Genomic DNA, 20,224 nt, shown 5'->3' on the forward strand with positions numbered 1-20,224 from the left:
CCCCAGTCCCCTGAATGCGAACCAACGATTTTTGTACCGTTTGTAAAATACGTCTTTTACGTAATTCGACGTCCCGCTTCGAAGATGCTCGCTCGATGGGGTCGTTTTAAAAAGCGTCTTGATAACTCGATTGCTCCCTTTGGGGATCATTGTCGGCTAAGACCCGTAGCAATACATACTCACACACATACAAACAAACGAATACACAATTTTCGCGTATTTTATAACGTTCGGATCCGCCACGGATTTGTGTAAATACCGCGGAACTTATCGAAAGCTGAGGACGAATCTCCTTGTCAATTTGCAGTGTCGATTCACACACGTACAAGCATAAACACGCGAACACGAACACGTAATTAAAACACTAACTCGTTCTATTATAATTCTACCAGGCGTTCTCTTCTAATTCTGTCCGAAGATCGTGATCAGGCATTTTTCTAATTGTCAGGTGGGATGTGAAAGGCAATACTTCGGATCGCGTAACACACGATTATATATTTAATGTGAATAAAATTACATTTCAATCGAAGACTATTTTTCTTCCCAACTCCTTCATATCCGATTTACTCACACACCCTGTGCGTCTCGTGCATACGGTTGCACCAATCCCACATACCCGAAGGGTGTACAGAAAAATCCATACACGAATCGATCGATCGATCGAAATTGAAGCAATTTAATTTCGTTTCAACGTCGGATTAAACGAGTACTCGACAACCAAGTACCTTCGTTCCATGATAATTCTTGCAAGCTCAGACACAGAGGACTTTGCGAACCGATCAATATCAATATTATCTTTCCACTGAAACTAAAGCCTTCAGCTCCTATCCCTATTGCTATCTTTAGCCGAAGACTGTGTATAGTCGTTGAAGCTAGAAACCTGTAACACCGATACCACTGTATAAACTTCCCAGTGGCTCGCAATATCTCATCACCCTTAACGTGCCAACCCCGCGCGTCTCTAATCCTTGATCCTTTTCGTTCTAACTGGAATAATCGTTGCAGCCGGGACAGAAGGCGATGGTTGTAATTGAATTGACACGACTCTGCGATATCGTGCACACTGCTAGACGAAGGAGATTTTGCAACAACATCGACCGGGGAGGTTTGCAAGGGGATAGACTTCAGCCACTTAAATTTTCGCTGCGATAGGGTCGCGGCTATAAATACAAAGTGCATGCATGCGCATTATTCGCGCTCCAACTTGCACCACCTTTTCATGGACAAGGCTACCGGGCAACGATTAGTCACAGTACACCGATCATCGGCTCTTTCCGTTCGATTGAGCCTCGTTGCACAATATCAGAGTGCAGTTTTTTCGCGCGAGCCGTGAAAGAGTGCATCAACACTCGTTATTTAGGAAAACAGGCAACAGGCTGATCCTTTTTGCGCTTTGTTTTATTGGCCAGTCGTTCATCGGCGGTTCGAAATTTCAATGAAGAGTCAATGAATCACGCAAGGTTGATATCGCGAGGAAATTTCAGAGAAGTAGATCCAATCTTTTTCCTTTTTCTTTCTTTCCACTTTTGGCGCAGGAAAATGAGATACCGAGGGCGACATCCATTTAATGGACGCGTGCTGCATAATTAAAAGTCTCTGGGGAATAATCGTGGGATAAAAATAGTAGAAAAGTTTCCATCGAAAAAAAAGGTATCGTGCAAGTTAAATGATGCTTAAAAGATTACACTGGGTTGACAGTTTTTGGGGAGAATTAGATATTTAAAGAAGCTTGAGAACCAGCCAACTGTTTAACGAACGTGTACCGAATAATTTAACAAATTCTGAGACAGATGACTGTGGGATAAAAATGTTGAAAAATTTCCTGCCCAGAGAGGAACGCGTGTGCCGAGAAAATATTGCGGAATGGCATAAAATTTACGGTGCAATCGAACGCGTGACGTGCAAAGTATTCGCGGAAATTTGGTCCGGGATAACAAAGCACGAAATTCCCCTCTATCACTCTGCCAGAATCGGCTTCAATAATTCACCAGTCTAATCGATATCTCTCCGAATTGATCGTGAAATATTCATTCCGGAAGTGGTCCGTTCGCGTATGTACAATATAAAACGATATCAATTCGCTACGGATTGTTTCATTCTCGCTATTTACGAGCCCGAAAAGTATTACAAGATCGATAAAATTTCGAAATTTTTCCATACTTTCTCCCCTAGCTGCGAGATATTCGTCTCCTCCCTTTTCTCCCTTGCCAACGGTGTCCGAGGACGAGAATTTCCAACGGGTGGAGAAAAAAGCTTCCACGAGGCTGAGTCCACGGGATACATAGTTATCTTCACGAGGGGACGAAGAATTTGTTACGTAAATGAGTTCTTGACCAAGCAGAGGCGCGTTATCGAGATCGAGTAGAGCCCTCTTTCTCTCCTAATGATACCGGCCTAATTAAGTCTTGCTTGATTTTAATCAACCCCCGACACTACGTGCCGAGCAGTTTAGACAATGTTGCCGGCAGCAAAATAAAAGGGGACTGGCCTAAATACGTCGCCTTTCACGACTAGATAATTAGTGACAGCTTCTGTAATCAGCTGTTCGACGTTTGTCACGTGGAACAGACTCGTGTGTCGCTTTTGCGACTGATGGACAACGGAAAATTATAGAATAGGTATAGAATGCTCCGACAGAGCGGTGGACGAATTGAATGAATTTTCCTAGGTATACGCGTACAGAGTTTTCGTCGATGGTCCTGCGACGTATTCAGAATCCTTGATACCGATCGCTATATATTCGAGGATACGAACTATAGAGAAAATGCGGTTTTGGCCGTGCTCCAAAAAATGGGATTGTATCTCATCGGGTTAGCATATACGTGTGTATTTGGGTAGAACGTAACACGGGGAATTTCAGGAACCACCAGGACTATCCTAATCCTTCCCGACACTTTCGTTCTACCATAATATTCGATACTCCTGGCAGGAACTGGCAATTGTAATTAATTCCAAATCGCGCGGAAATTAATCCGAAATTTATGAAACACGGTGCCATTTTCAATTATGTAATACTTTATGTTGATCACGAGAATACGATTCTTGGGAGAAACTAGCAATTACGATTACATTTGCCTTCAAAAGGAGACGTCCAGGACCTACACAGCGAATTCAAAGTTTAAGATGGGAGAGCGAAGTGCCATTTTCATTTAAATTCCCTTTTCACTGTAAACGCGTAGCAGTCGTCGAGAGAAATTGCCAATCGCGATGCTACAAGGTTCTCCGCGGGGAAAATAACGAGAAGAGCGAATCTCCTATTTATAGTGGAAACGTAATTTAAGCAGAAGGAAAACAGAAGAAAGGGAAGGTTATTTTACGGCATTACATGGGAAAGCAAGGTTAATTGGCGTGTGATGTTTCTTTATAGGAGACACTTGCCGTTTATTACGCGACAGGACACGCTTGTTTCCTCTAATGCTCTTTTCTACTTAAAGCGGTGCATGTTCTCCCACGAGCACGACAACTTTCCACCAGACTTTTCGCGAAATCTCGCGCGTACCCTTGAAAGCCTCAAGAGCGCGAAACAATCCCTGTCAGAGAGAGCAATCTCCTTTTTACGTATTCTCCACGCGTTGCAACACCGGGGAAAGGAAGTTTCGGAATTTTATAGAAAGCGAAATCCGATGTTTATTTATAAGCTTAATGAAATACGAGAAATCTGAACTTTTCGTCGTACGATGCCTATCGGCTGGAGAAAATCGCTGATTAGATCGACAGGATGTTGCTTTATTTTGCGGAATATTATTTGCGAAATATCGCGAGAATTATCTGCAAGACGAGAAATAATCGACATCGTTATTTCGACAAACAATCGACGTCCAATGCGATAGAACGAAGCAGGGAAAATTAAAGTTCCTCGTTAAGTATTCGGGATTCTGGTTCCTTTGAACCGCGGAATGGAAGATCAAAGCGTCATTATCCAGGATTACCACGAATAAGTTCGCGGTAATATCGTACGAAAAAGATAAAACCGTCTCGCGAAGAACCTCGTTTCTTGCCAAATAAAATGCTCGAAAAAGCTAACAAAAGATCCAATAACGTTCCGATAAATCTAAAGAATCCTCTCCCTGACTCGACGCAATTTTTCCCAGAATTTCTCCATTTCCCTGTGCGATCCTCCCTCGAATCAATTCATTTCCGAGAAAAGCTGCTTCGAAAGGTTGGTAAGCATGTCAACCGAGCACCCCTCTGCTCGACGACTTCTATTTTGTTTTTCCCGGTTGGGTGCTCTCCCACGGAGACCAGGGTGCGTTTCTTATGCCGGCTAAACGGCGCCTGAAGACCTACTTCCCGACGTTCAAGGATACTCCGAGCATTAAGCAAGAAACCCACGCGAGCGTCTGGTATACCCACCCAAACTTGCATTTCACCATCAAATTCGCCGTATTTTATACAAACGATACATATCCACTTCCTCTTTCCAATATATTTCCCGTTTTACATTTTACACGACGATATAATCGAAAGTTGCTGCTTTTCGCGTCGCGAATAAGCAAGAGACAGACTTCGACTCTTTTCTTGCCAAGATGGAAATTGTACCGTCGATTCGAACGACATGGCGCGCCCATAAATTCGCGAAGCCTGAAAGTACAAGTGTCCCAAAACAGTAATTTAAAACACCGAGTGCGATATCAACTTAGGATGGATTTTTCTGCAACCGATGCGCGAAAAGTGCAAGTCCTTTCAAACGACCGAGATATTAAAATTATTTAATTGGTAAGTTGGTCACAAGTGGTGGCTAACGAACCAAGTTGAAATCCAAAGTTGATCGACTTTTCGAATAGCGTGGATAGCTGTTATTTGGGAAATAATCGCGGCTACCATTTGACACCTCGTGGGCCAGGTGTATTATTATAAGTCGTACCTAGTAGTTACCTATTTTCTAACTATTCTTAACTGGTACCTAGAAAGTACAAGCTGTTTCGTCAACAGTTGCTGACAGTGATCCAACCATAATTCGTTGATACTATACCATTCTCATGCCCAATTATTCTTGACTGATGCATGGAAGCCACCAGACGTCTTCCTGACAACCCCTATCTCGTCATCCTTCTACAATTTGTTAATACGACCATTCTTTACGAACACGCTGTACGACCGTGAGGAAAAGGAAGACACGAAGATGAAATACGGTAACCCTGAGCATACACCTGCGTGTCGATGTATTCTCGCGTGTGTACACGCTCGGTAGTCGTGAGGATAATCCAGTGGACTTGATCGTCCGGTAGCAAAGAGGATTTCGAAGCTGTTCGAGCAGAACTCGACACGGGCAGACAGTTTCGGATACATGCGCCCTCGCCCGTCTGCCATCATCTCAAATTGCAATCAATAGATAGGCGACGAGACGGCGCCGAAACGTGTCTTTATCCAACGTGGCCACAATGCAAATAGAGGGTGTCCGAAAAGTCACGCGACAAGGATCGTGCGAGCTTGCACACCCTGTTGTGCCACTGTTGTCGCTTTTCTCGTCACACGATTCCACGTGTTTGCTCGGCTCACCTCTGCCTGTTTGACTTCCCTGCGCTCGGCTTGTTCGACGTTTTAAATTGATCCGCGCCGAGGTGGCAAAGCTTCGTGCTAATATTGGGCAGATTTCCCTGCTCGACAAATTTAACCGAGTTTTCCGGATATTTCGGACAAACATTTCTATAAAAGTTTTAAGGTTTCTCGATCGTTGGAACATGCGAACTAACGGCCAATTGTAATTATCGGATGGACGCTATTGGGGTTGGTGGAATTAATTGGATTGTTTTTCCAGAAGGTATACGTACACGAGATGTAACAATGAAATTTGGCGAATGGATATTTTTTGACTCTTCGTTAATTAAGGATTGTATCGTGAATGTATATTCACGCGGTACAAATATATCGGTAATTTCGAAAGGGACATAAGTCGCATATGTTTCTGCGCGCAAAATCAAAGAATCACTGTCGACGGGAAAATTTTTATTTACGATTAAACTACTTCCACGATTAACAGGTACGAGTATCGCAATAAGTAGTATTACCCTAAACCTTGCCGAAATCGATTCTTCACGCCTCGTCACCGAAGCTGAAGAAAGTTCATCCGGTTCTCCGATGCATTAAACCTAACTGTGTCTCTTGGGAAGAAATTTCACGGCAATTCCTCGCTTCCCGACTAATTTTAGACACCGCTTCATACATCACGAGGTACGATCTGTACGTTTAAGAAATTAGAAACGATCTACCGTTTAATGCATACCGCATCGATCATGCCTCGTCTTGTTACGATAATAACCTTCCCACGGTATTGTAACTTTGCTCGTTCGAACGGCAACGTGAAACGTTTAATAAAAACCCGCTTGCAACTCCGCGTACAATTTTCGTCGCTTTATTCCCTATATATGCCCCCTATTAATTCTCCGACTCGACATATTTCCGCAGAAATATTCGACAAATATTTTATGCAACCTTGACAAAAGATGAAGGACCTCCGACTCGCGAAACGCGGAATATTTTTTCGTTGTTTTCCCATTACGCGTACAGGCCTTTTCAAAGCGTTCGTATATTCGACCGCGAAATTAACACCGTACCAGTTCCGGTGGCACCACGGCAAACATATCGTCCGCCTTTATGAATTCATTTCGCGACGGCGTGGATTCTCCGCGCGGATAACAAAGTGCGAGCGTCGAGGCGCCGAGTAATGAAATTTAATCTCAGGGGCTTTAAAATTTTTCTGAAAGCCACGGGAACGCGGTAATTTTCGTCGTTATAACGACCCGAGTGCTCTGTGTTCCTCTCCACCCTTTAATTACTTCGATAAACAGTTGTTCCCTCGCGCGAAACGCGATCAAATGCGGTGGCGGTGTAATTATCGAGAGGAAAGAGGGATTTAAACACCCTCCAGGTGCCTTCGTCTGCGTTGCGGGATATGAAACGAGAGAAGGAACACAGAAGTATCGGAAAATATTCTCAAACTTTCGAGACACGACGGTGGTGAACTCCGCTGCGAACGTATTTAATCACGAGTGTAGTCCGCTAGGGAATCGGTTATAGCGGACACCTAGTCCGCCTTTGAAATTTCCTATACTTTCTCCGCGTGTTTCAACGATATTCCGACAAACGATATAAAAATCAGAATAGACGCGAGATTAAAATGAACGGAACGCAATTGCTCGCGAGAAACATGCAAAATTAATTTCACCAACAAACCAGAAAGATATTCTTCTCGAGCCTCCTGCCTATCTTCGGCGTATTGAAACAAGATACGGAAAATGGAAACATACGTGACACGGGAGAAACAAGTTCCTAAACAGAATATATAACATCGAGCCTGTCGTAAGATCAAACTTCCGACCAGCAACTTCCATCAAACCACCCCAATCCACGCAACGAGCCTTGCCAGCCCTAAAACTTTCACCTTCCAAACCCCCGATCCCCTACTACCACCCGCCAACCCCTATCCGAGACCCTCCGACATCTCTGGACCCCTAAAGTACACATGGATACATTTGAAAATTCGCCAAGCTACTAAACCATTCCCCCGCACATCCCTCCGCGGGAGAGCCATAAAATTCAGCCTTGAAAAGGAATATTTGCAAGCATCGACGGCGTTGTCCAAGCAAAGCACCTCGCCCGATCGTCGTCCTGGCGTCGTCGGATGGGAGTTGAATGGGCACGAAGACAAAGGCGGGCCACTCGAGGACGCAGGAACGCGGAAGCGAGCGCAGTCGCGGGGAACTCCGGCGCGATGGGCGCCGACGCCGTTGGAGCGACGCGGTGGACGCCGGTGGCGGCGCGGGGACGTCAGTAGAGATGCCGCGTCCGCGAGCAACGCGTATCGACGACGGTGCCAGTTAGCCCTAGGGGTAGCATCGGGGTGGTTCCAGCCGAAAGTACGGCGAGGGGCGCGTCAGGACGCGGCTGACGCTCGCGCGACCGACGGAGCGTCCTCGACTTCCGCTTCGCCGTTCGAACCCGTCTCCATCGTCTTCTCTTCTCCGCTCTCGATCTCTCGCGACGTGTCGTTCTACCCGCGACGACGCGGTGCATTTAGACGAGCTTCGCGCCTCGATTACGCCGGAGAATCTCTGTAATCGGTGAGAAGATCGACGAGAAGCGTGAGATGAGAGACAAGGATGCCAGAAAGGATGTCCAAGAAGAATCCGGAGACAAAAGGAGAGAAACGTACGATAAGTAGACGCCGTTCAACGACGATCACCCTTCGCGTCCCTTCTTTCTATCCCCGAACGCGATCGATTTTATTCCTCGCCTTGGGATGAACGATTCTTCGTGTACGAGCGGCTCACGGCTAACCTTTCAGCGCGGCTAACAGCACGGCAAACGACGTTAAGCTACGAGATCATTTTCTCGCCACTTTGGAAGTGGTTTTCGTGTGGTTTCTTGATAAGGAAAGGAATCGATCGGGTGCTTTTCCTGGATGAAAGAAGGTTTCGAGCGAGATGGACGATAGAGATCGATCAGGACCGACCGGTTGATCCGACGATCGATAGACCCAGGGGTGTAATTAGGTGTACACACGGAAACTGCTTCCGAGGTTAAAAGGCGGGAACGATGATGCTCGAGAACGAGTCTCGAGCGTGGGAAACGTCGGAAAGGAAAATCGCTGAACGAGAAACGTGGACCTCGGTTTAACTGTAATTAGGATGCTGTAGCTTTCCGGTGGGAGTTCGCTCGAGTAGCGAGAAGTCTCTGAATCTTTAATTAACGTACTTGTTGAAAACGCGACGGTCCTTGGAAGACACGAGCTTTCTTCCATCTTCCCGAGTCCTGGGGAAAATTTACCACGAAAGCCTTTCGATCCTGATCCACGCGATTCACGAAAATCGATCGACCAATCGCGTTTTCGTCTACGCCAATGCGAGTAATCACGTTCTTGCAGCACAAAGAGCAACGGCGGGGAAATAAAGAAGATCGAGGAGCATTTGTGAAATGGGAAGACTCCGGCTTTGATCCGAGAACACGTTCCAAAGTATCCTGGGACTCGATTGTTTCAACGATGAATCGAGAAAACGAAGAAGTACGTTTGAATTGCTAATTTGAAGAATACTTCACGGGACAAGTGTTCGTACCACGTTCCTTTAGACTTCTTTTCTTTTCTCAGTCAAGTTCGCGGTTGTTTCGCTGTAGTAACGTTTAGAATGTTCGAATTTGAACTTGGGAAACGGCGGAAAAATCATACGTGAATGATCGATAATATTTCACTCCTATAGATGATCCTAAGAGTAATTTTGTCTGAATCATGATATCTCCGTAGCAGCGACCAGTCTCTCAAACCCTTTGCGGGGCGTTGCAAAAAGAACCGAATTGCAAATGTTTGGTGCTGTCCGTGTTAATATACGGATGCCTTGCCGCAGTGACGTGGTGTAGATGCGCGAATGTCACCAAGGTACGTCACTTCCTCTGCATTACGGAAACCCTATCCGAGTACTACTACGAAAACTTAACATTCGGTTCACTTGACCGTTCGTACAGAGAAAAAAAGGGATTTCTTGAGTGGTAATTGTTCGTAGGTGATAATCAATTTCTCGAGGTACCCAATTAAAAGCACGAGACACGTGTCTCCCTGCGACGATGGCTACATATACATCCCCGTAAGTATAGAGGAAACTTAATCCGAACCATCATTATCTATCAAATTGAAAAATCGATTTTCACGAAATCTTCAGGTAGAGATAAATTAAAGAATAGGTAAATTAAACTGCGGAAATTGGAAAAGTCCATAGTCGAGAGGTAGATTTTCATAAAATTTCATTAAAGCTGGCTAAAGCGATTAAAATCGAAAGGCCACCGAAAGACGGAAGTTAGGAAACGGAACCACGAGGAGATGGGAATTTGGACGAAAAGAGTCGCGTTTCCTTCCAGGTGGCGTTCATGGGGATGTTGTATTTGGTCTACCTAGTGGAGTGTTATCACTCGCCGATCAGGATCGATCTGCTACACGCTGAGAGCCAGGACAGCGTGTTATCCAAGATCTTGCAGTTAAAGTCAGCCCAGCCGACTATCTGGTGGAAGGCTGTTTCCTACCATTACGTGCGACGAAAACGTCAAATTACCCGGTACAGAAACGGAGACAATTACACGACGACGCAGGTAACGCATATCGCGCAACGTGCAACGCATATCTCGTAATCCAGACGAAAGGAAATCGCGGGATGGTAAATCGTTGATACGCTTCGCGCGAGCCTCGCCGAACCTTGTTGCGAGAATAGATGGACCATTCCCTCTCTTATCCTTTTCTCTCTTCAAATTTTTCCTTAATTTCATATCGTTACTCGTCGTTTCTTTTCGTAAAATAGAAGGTTCAGTAAGTATTCCGATAATTCCCTGATTTTTCCAGTAATTTTCACGAATAGTCTCCTCCGATATCCTTATTCAGCGATTATAGTCGAGATAGAGTTAACGAGGATTCAAGGACCTTCCCCCACCACGATTAGATTCGCTATCCCTACCCCCTCTATCTCGACTGTGCTTTAGAAATAAGCTATTAGTTGAATCCTTTTTATATTACTTTATTTCTAATTTCGTTTTTTAGTCATTTTTAGTAGAAAAAAGAGAAAAGATAGTTTAGTAAGATCTATTTTTGCTCAATGGCCCATCTATCCTCGATTTATCCCGCTTTCTGACACTCCTCGTCTTTCAGGTTTACTACGAGAGGATAAACACGCACGCTGCAACGTCCTTCTACTACTACGACTACTGCGGCGTTAAGGACATCAGCAAGGAGTTGATCATGGATCCAAAAGTGCCGATCACGAAGATCAATCTCAGTAAGGGATTCGCCTTTTCGAACATGAGATCGGCGACGGAGTTCGAGGAGGCTAGGTCGAGGTTCTTCGCGGAACAAGTATGACAAATTAAAAGTAGACGCTTGATCGGAATTCGAGCGAAATTCGATGAATCGAAATGTTATTTCAAGGAATTGAGAGACGATTACATGGAGATGAGAGAGGGATTAGATCTCGGGTACAATCCGAATCCTACGACACTGGTAGCTGTTCTTGGCAATCCATGGTTCACCAATCGCTACGTGTACTGGTGTCTGAGTGCTCTGCTGCTCAGCTGGCCATTGAGAGTGATCATAGAGTACAAAACGCAGTATGCAGATTATCAGGTGAGAACCCGGGTCCTTATGATCTTCGTTTCCACTCAGTTGTGTTAACTAAAGTTGTCGATTATCAGATCACCAAGCTGTTTGGAATTAACTACGATACACCCAGCGGAAGCGAGCCGATACACGCATCTATGAGCCAACAGACCATCAACCAGCCCGGTTCCTACATGCTGGCACCAAGCTATAGCGAAGCTCTTTTGATGGATCCAGCACCGGATCAACGACCACCCGAGTCCCAAGACACGAGTATAACGGAAATGGTGCCTAGTTATTCGGAAGCGTTGCTCTATCAGCGAGCAGAGCAAGGCTGCATCGTCATGAACCAGGAAGCGAACGAGGATTCGAACCGTAGATTAACGTCGCGCGAATGTTCCTGTCCCTGTCACGCCACCGCCTCTACTTTCGAGATGAATATACAAGACGAAGGATCCAGACAAGAAAACGGTCAATCGAACGACCAGAGTAGACAGCCATTGATAGAAACAGCCATCGAGGTGCACCCTTTGACCTGCACGTTGGTTAGCGAAACGGAAGCGGGAAAATGTGGAAGTTGCGGGAAATTTTTGGTCGAGGCGCAACTGGAGAATTCGGAGTTATCGAGAAGCGAATACAGCATGGACAATCCTGGACCCAGTTCAGCGAGGGCACCTCAGATCCTAAGAAGAGGGCCAAGAACTGGCGTGATACCTCGAGACATGTCTGAACCGAATCTCAGATCGAAGTCGGAAATGATCGAAGCTGATACGAGGTTCCTCAGATTTAACGGACAGAGTTTGCGGAATATCTTGGAGAACGAGCAAGAAGAAGAGCTCGCTGCGGAAGATAGAGTAGAAGAAATTAGCGGAGGTAAGATCAGTGAGCCAGGAAGGGAAGGAAAGTTCCGGCTATCCCTTTGTTCCCTGGACGAAACCAGTTCTCGAGCTAGAGTGGGTGTAGACGTGAGCAGAGGTGCCATACCGAAGAGAATAGTTAGCAGAAGCAGAGTAATTGCGAATCCCATGTCGAGCGAGAGTTACGGATTGCCGGATTCGAAAACGTATTTTTGCCTCAAGTCAATTCTTAAACAGAACAAGCGAAGGTATACTCTGATCACTGCGAGGGAGCTTCAGAACTTCTCCGACAAGGAGGACGATGATGTGGATAGGCGTTTAGACAATCGATCGTCGTACCACGAAGGTTGTACTCCTATCTGTGCTCCCAAGAACTCTGCCGAAGAAAGATATAGTCTGTTCTCGAGATCCAGGGAAAGTTTGGATGGTGCTCTGGGTAGGAGAAAGAAACAGTTCTTGGAGAATATATCCATGGATAAGAACGACGAAGCTGGGTCGAAACGCGAAAGCAGGTGAGTTTCTCATTCTACGAATACTTGCAATTTACTTCGCAATCGTTTTAAAGGATTCTCCTATTCTCTATGTCTCTTTACGATTAACACCATCCACCTATGAGATAACCAAAAATCGTCCAAGCTAATCGAACAACTCCTTCACGAGAACACGACTGTTTCTTCTCAGAACTCTCATCTTTGCGAGTCCCATACAAGAAGTCTGTCCTGGTGATCCTTTCGGCGGAAAAGACGTGGTTCGAACGCGACAAGAAGTGGATTCCACACCCACGGAGGAAGCACCGAATAACACCGTCCTCACCCAACTCGGAAGGTCTCTAGCCTGCGACCGGAAGTCGGCGCGACGCCGATTCCAAGACTCCCGTAGGCAACGTTACTCCGACATCTCTCAACCTTCTTCCTTTTCCTGCCCACCTGATCGCCAACATCCCTACCCATACGCCTTCTCGGCGTCCACAGACGCAGTGGACACGGTGGAGTTCAACAAGAGCCAAGCATCTGCTCGCGTCTACCAACATGGAGCATCTTTTCCACCCTACGAGGGATCCATTTCCGATCACACCGAGAAACTCAACGATCAATCGACTCAGATAGACAGAGTTTCGCCGGCAAACGTTTTCAGGTCGAACAGGAGAGAACTGACGCGTTCGTTGACGGAAAGACGAACGAAATCGGTTAGAGGCGACGCGAGTTTCCGTCGGAGCTTCACGGGAAGAGTGGAGGATTACAGAACGGAGAACAGCAAATGGGCAAATCTGAACATGGAGACGTCGTTATAACGAAGGGACACGAGATGGTAATTGTAAATATCCGTCCTGCCACTTTTCAACATCCTGTACATACAACGTAAATGCGATTTACGTAGCCCCGCCTTTGCTTCGAGTCTAGGAGAAAATTCATCTTTTTCCCTATTTTTCGTGAACAGAGGAGATTCAGGCGTGAAACGCAGTCGATGTTGCCAATAGGGGTTGTATTATCAACTTTTAAAGAAAATTCTCTTCTTTCGCGAGACGCGGCTTGCTAGGATCGCGAATGCAATTTGTAATTGATCCGGCGTCAATTATGCGCACAGTTTTTGCGTAAGCTTCGGTTAGCAATGAGGAGAGACTCTGATACGATAATCAGAGAAAAGGAATTTTTCGAGAGAGAGAGCTGACGATAGGATGAAAGCATTTTTAGCTGATATTCGCAAAATATGATAGCATGTTTATGCTACTGTCCATGGGGTTTCGATTATCTTTGAGTCGTATCGTTCCATAAGTTTTCTCGACCAAGTGTTCCGATCCTCAATCGATAGGGTGAAATTTAAGCAACCATTAGATCCGATAGATCATTTCGTACACTCCAAATAGCCAATAAAATGAAACAGATCGAAATTGCATTATAGTATAAATAATTTCGAAATTTGCTTCTTCGCAAATCGAGTTAAAATTTGGCTGAATGAATGAAAAATATAAAATATAAATTCAAAAATTGGCTCTTTCTCAATCACAAAACGAATATACCGATATTAAAGAAACGTGAGCTACAGAAATTAAAATAAGACGTGCAATCCACGTGGATAAAAAAGATAAAAATTACTGACTTTTTATTTTTCCAATGAACCGCAAAAGTTTCGAATATTTTCAACGATGAAATTTGCGGAGAAACAAAAATTTGCGTACTTTGCTGAAGCTTGGGGTAATTTTTCTTAAAGGCCCTGTTCATGATACGAAATTGTTATTTCGTCTGTACGTGGGTGTTTCGAAAACACAAGGGAGGTTCGTTCGAAATTTACCCTATCGTTCGAGGCTGTCGAAATGCTCGAAAAGCAGAAAATATGGAAACTGCGACGCGAGATTCGCTCCAATAAAATGTTTATAACAAACATTCGCTCAAATATAAACAAGGAAAACACGTAGATTTTACAAGCAAGAAGAAATATAAGCAAAACGAGGTAGAAATATGTAAATCGACAAAGGAAAATCCGTGCCGAAAAACGATTGAAAGTCTTCGCTTCTCCGTGCACATAGAATTACGGGAAAGGTACATAAGTGTATATATATACATATATATACACACACACATACATATATTTTTGTCTACATGTTTGCTCGCTGCAACAGAGAAGAAAGAAGCTGTCCGTAATTCCGATCGTTTTTACCGGTCTCTCGACATTTTGATCGAGCACTTTGTATTTATTAGACGATATACATACATACATACATACATACATACATACAAACATACATACATACATACATACATACATACATACATACATACATGCATACATATACTATTACTATTATAATATTATCGCGAGGAAAGAAAACGCGCCGTTAATGCTTTTAGGAGGATATTTTTCATATATTCGGATAATGTGTATCGATGCCAATTGCTGATCGTGATAATCATTGATAGAAATCATTATATCGAAGAGAAAAAGAATTTGTGATCGTGGTATAATTAAGATTCCAAAAAAGTCGTACGAATGAATAATAGATCGAATTAAAATCGACTTTACGAAATATTTAACTATGACATTTTATCTATTTTACATAGCGTGTAAAAAATATCGTTGAATATTCGTTTCATATGTACGAAAATAATGGGGAAAGAAATTAATCGTCTTAATTATACCATGAATATTTTCATCTATAATAAATTAATCGGAATTCTAAAATCTGTAATATGTGTGTGTACGTGTAATTTTACACGAATATTCACTCGTGACGAAAAGGAAGATTAAATAAGTGCTACTTATCAATCCATTCGATTTTAGGCGACCATGATGGAAAAAGGACAGTTATATCTTTATTCGAGATTCGACTCGTTTCAAGGTTAAAGAAAAATGGATAAAAATCACGACATATTTGTATAAACTTTTTTTTCCTCCTGTATATTAATCGATTTTGTCGTTTATTTTTCGAGAAATTTATTTATTCGAATGGATTGAAATTTATTACATGCATCGTAAGTATATCTACAATACGAAAATTTGAACGGTGGCTAGCTATTGAATCTGTACTTACTAATTCTGATTGCCAATTACGAAGGAAGCGACGAAATTTACTTCACAGTCTCAGAATTCTCGTCCAGATCGCAAGATCTTCCAAAAAACAACAAAAATTTCCACAAAATCGCGATATTTCTTCGATTTTTCACATTTAAACCACGCGTCGTACGCATATTCGCATTTCGAACCACCGAACGAGAATCACTAATATGTCGCGATAATCGCAAATAGGACGCGTCATCGTTTTAGCGCGAAATTCAAACGAACGAAAACGTAGCTAAACCGCTATGTAGATATAGGCTTGTTACAACTTGTTGAATGACGACCGACGAAGCATGTGATAAGAAAATCCGATACTCACGATATGTAAGTGTTAAGGTATCTCAGGATAACGCGCGTAATACTTTTTAAGTTTAATACGAATAACGTATAACAAATTTTTTGCTCCGCATATAATAGTATGTTCGATAAATACGTCTGACCAAGCCGACTGTCAAGAGGCACTTTCCGTAGTAATGGATGCCACAACGTGAGCAATGCAGCAACTAAATGCTAAATATTTAAAAAGATAGTTGCATCGTATTAAAATTTGATACCATAACATTAAAATATAAATAGAATTATTAATTAATGATTAACTAAATCACATCGTAGTAATTGTGAAAATAAATGATTCTATTACATAGGATATAAACTGACTAGCATCAAAAATCAAACCGTAAAATTTGAAAGTGTCTCTTCCAACGAACTATTCGAGCCTTCAGCTTTAGAAAAATTCATCGATTCATAGTTTTATAGTCGCAAATCTAGGCTGTATGAGATGATCGACAATTTCAGCATCAAATACAGAAGTAAAAATTATTTAAGTTCAAATAATCGTATTGTCTTGAAAGAGAAGGGGAAATAGTACGAAAACTTGGCTATTGCAAAAAAGAAATTGCACACGAGAGAACTTTTATAGATTATTGCTTAACGTTCATGCCAATTCACTCGATGTAACTAAACTCTCGACGTATCGTACAATGTTTAAGAACAAAAAGGTACTCATGCCGTCTTAAAAAAGTGCTCTTCTAAATAAAAAAATTGTTAATATACGGCGAATTGTCTATTATTATGCGATAATTGGGAACGCGTTTATATGCGATGCATATTCGTAAAAGCCTGTAATTGTATACTGCTGCGTATGTAACTATTATAATTATTATTAACGACGATATACAAATCATTCTTGTAAAAACAAAAAAAGACAAAAAAAGACGAACGATATGGTTATAGTAAAATAAACGTTGACACGAAAAAGGAACTTGTTTCCTCGAAGAACTTGAAACTTTTAATTAATCTTTTACATGAATATAAAAATGACGTGGAAAAGTGAAATACTAAAATATTTTGATTTCAATGTATTTTTCTAAAACGTGGGACAGTATTAATAAAAGTATAAGATACAGACACGAGATAATAACAAAGACAGACTAAAATCTTTACCACAAAAAAAAACAATTATTATGCATATAATCACCGATACATTACTGGCATAATATACAATCGAGTACGACACTAATATATCGGATTATTAAAGTAATTCATTACGATATACGGTTTACTGTTATTACCGACGTTTATACATTTCATTTTTCGTTTTACTTCCTTTCTTATAAACATCCATGGGAGGGGGAACAATAGGAACCTTTTTTTTCTTTGTGCCCACTTTGCTTGCCATATTAAACAATAAAGTGTCTTTACATAACTATAATAAGTATATTTTTTTTTTCTTGCAAACACGGCTTTTTTATGTGAACAGAAATAAGATATAGGACTCTTCGTTTAGTCAGACTAGCAATATCAGCATATCATCGCATCAGGCTAGTTCTCAAAGATTGTACGGTCAGTGAATCGCAGTGGCTTTTCTTTTCTTAATAAAGCTAATTTTTCACATAGCCATTTTGTGTGTAATAGACTCGATAATAAAGCGTTTTACTTCGCCAAAGTGAATATGAATTATCGAATTTAAGAAGATACACTCCCTGTAAAAAATTGATATATATGATTGGCATTATACTTTAAATACACATATACATAAAAATAGCATAGTTTTAAAAGAATATTCCATTACCTGTCCTGGATATCTATGACTTCCTGCATAGATTTCTTCTTGTGAGTCCCTCCTATAAATCTACAAAATCATCAAACAAGTATCAATATACCAGTAACACGAAAATTCTATTTCTATTATTCGAGTTAAATATCATATCTATGTACTTACAGGTACTATCACACTTATAGGTGGTGGCGATGGTTTATAGTCAGATTGAATTGTACCATTTGTCACACCACTTTCTAAATCCTCTCGTGTTTCATAATCATCATCCTCTTCATCCTCATCCTCAGATTCACTAATATGTACGGATACTTGATTAGTTTCTGGTTTTGACCATTCAAAATAGACTCCAAAACCAATATCATAGCCATCTGTTGCAAATTCCCAAAATAAACAAGAGCCATCTTCGTGTGTTGGCACCCTAACAGTTACTGTTTCTCCATGTCCTACTTTAATAACTGCATCACCATCTTCTCTTCTAATTGTATCTTTGAATTCTTCTACACCCTTCCTAGTCCACATCTCTGCTCGAGCTATAGGTGGACAATCATCCTGTAGTTCATCAGAATCTTCTTCATTCAATGGAGCTGTTTCATTGGTCTCTGTATGCTCCTCCTTTTGAGTATTTTCTATCGTGGTATTGCTTATTTCTGGAGTTTGATCTTCTATAACTAACTGATTTTGACGCAATTGTTGCATATACTGATGATAATGTTGTTCTTGCAATTGCCTTATTAGAACACCCTGTTGCTCTGGATTTCCAGGATACTGTTGCTCTGCATACATTTTAAACTGAAAATATGTTTGTTGATTTAAGGCATCTTGAATTTGTCTCCTTTGTATTTCTTCTTTTAATCTAGCTTCATCTTCTTTCTTCTTTAGTTCTTCTAATTCTTTTAACCTTCTTTCTTCTTCTAATAGTCTTGCTTCCTCTTCCTTTCTTAACCGTAATTTCTCTTCGATATCTCTCTTTTGTGCTTCCACAACTGTTCGAAACAAAGGACATAGCTTGTCCAACAAAATTATAAATCCTTCCATTGCTTGTTCCTTGGATATATCTCCTAAATTTTGCCATGCCAAGCGTCTATTTTTTCCTATTACATCCAACACACCCAAAGGTGGTGCATTTTCTGCTGTACACTTGCCATGCGTTACTTGTTGCGTAAAAGCCACCAACTTCAATTTATCTTCATAGGACAAATGGACAGCTTTACCTTCCTTTTCTATAATTATTACACAATTCACATAACGTCACATTGATATTAAAATAAGATAATCAAATCTAATCACTACCCAACTGATAAAAAAGAATCAACACATATACACAAAATCAACAGACAGTGATCACAAGTGAAGTTCTCATGAAATTCTATACTTCAACCTACAAACATGTTGTAAATATATGGCATAATAGTACAATAACACATCTCCATACAGACACGTAATTTTTCTGACATAACTTAAAGAAACGAATAATGAAACTATTTGAGTAAACTGTCAATATGACTTACTCACCTTTGTAAAAATTGACCGCAATTTTGTACAGTTCCCTAGTTTCGAAACCCCACAAACGGGGTTCCATGTTCTTTCCACTTTCTGTATCAATCTCATTCTTTGTCGAATTGTCCGCGGAAATCGCCAATTTTTCAATCTTCTTTCCTACCAAGGAAATGTCACCATTGGTGCCCGCCATTTGCAATTGCACTGACACGTCAAATATTAATGCAAGAACTGCCCTAACCTTCGATTTCTAAAAATGTGACACATTCGAAACATTTTCAAAAACTTAACACAATAACTATAAAAGAAGTATTGTACTTGCAAATATGTATTATCAGTACTGTAGTAACAGTACTGTTACGGTGCCATTTATATATGTACAATATTCATGACATAAGCACTTGTCTTTATTGGTCAACTGTTACATTGTATACTACATTGAATTATAGTGGGAAGAAACTGTCGACACAAAATATCCAAAATCATTAAACAATTTAGAAAATAAAATTGATTTAAAAAGCTAATATTTTAAATATAGAATAAAATTTCTTTAGAAACAATTAATTAAAAACCGGTCCTTTAACTCGAGCGGGTAATTCAAATCCATTAAACTCGCGACAACTTTTACGAAGTTCATAATAAAAATAAAAGAATATTAAATAAATAAGAAATATTAAATATTCAGTGCGTAGCTCTTAGCTTGGCATCGTTTGTCAAAGATGTACATATCAAGTATTGCAAAAATTATGAGATCAAATTTATTCAGAAAAATATGGAAATACATCTTTGACAGACGATGCTAATTACCAGATCTCACCACATGGAGGTGGCTACGCAATCGAGACCCATGCCTAAACACATTATTAAAATATAGTATAAAACGCAGTACAAAACACAGTAAAATAAATAATATACAATAAATGAATGTAATCTTTACTACAAAATAAATTACAACATAAATTACAAATTATAAGATGCCTATCATCTGCAACAAAGAAAGAGCAATTAGTAATGACATCACAATAAAAATTGAGTGGGAGAATTAGTAGTTGCATAAGATTATTGGAATATGAAATAGGAAATAATCTTTTGAAAATGACACACGCACTGAAACTTATGGCGCTTAAAGGGTCGCAACAATAGTGAGAAAAATAACATGAGCAGCCATATAGGGCACTATATTTCTCGCGA

The 20,224-nt window shown here is 41.3% G+C and overlaps 2 protein-coding genes across 2 annotated transcripts; one reads left to right on the forward strand and one right to left on the reverse strand.

Moving 5' to 3' along the window:
* Positions 1-7,811: 7,811 nt before the first annotated feature.
* On the forward strand, positions 7,812-13,785 carry LOC108545857 (uncharacterized). The gene is made up of 9 exons (XM_017897695.1): positions 7,812-8,148; positions 8,864-9,001; positions 9,239-9,370; positions 9,495-9,575; positions 9,847-10,074; positions 10,625-10,828; positions 10,901-11,095; positions 11,164-12,437; positions 12,607-13,785. Exons 2-9 carry the CDS (start codon positions 8,981-8,983, stop codon positions 13,214-13,216), a joined length of 2,745 nt encoding a protein of 914 aa, XP_017753184.1. The 5' UTR covers positions 7,812-8,148; positions 8,864-8,980; the 3' UTR covers positions 13,217-13,785.
* A 3,019-nt stretch (positions 13,786-16,804) lies between these two features.
* LOC108545935 (Golgi resident protein GCP60) lies at positions 16,805-19,446 on the reverse strand. The gene is made up of 4 exons (XM_017897820.1): positions 19,049-19,446; positions 17,699-18,756; positions 17,549-17,608; positions 16,805-17,459 (listed from the first exon to the last, which is right to left on the reverse strand). Exons 1-4 carry the CDS (start codon positions 19,224-19,226, stop codon positions 17,358-17,360), a joined length of 1,398 nt encoding a protein of 465 aa, XP_017753309.1. The 5' UTR covers positions 19,227-19,446; the 3' UTR covers positions 16,805-17,357.
* Between the last annotated feature and the right edge of the window lie 778 nt (positions 19,447-20,224).

Source organism: Eufriesea mexicana, unplaced genomic scaffold (genome assembly GCF_001483705.2).
Source record: "Eufriesea mexicana isolate 0111107269 unplaced genomic scaffold, ASM148370v2 scaffold4744748261, whole genome shotgun sequence".
Taxonomy (NCBI): Eukaryota; Metazoa; Arthropoda; class Insecta; order Hymenoptera; family Apidae; genus Eufriesea; species Eufriesea mexicana.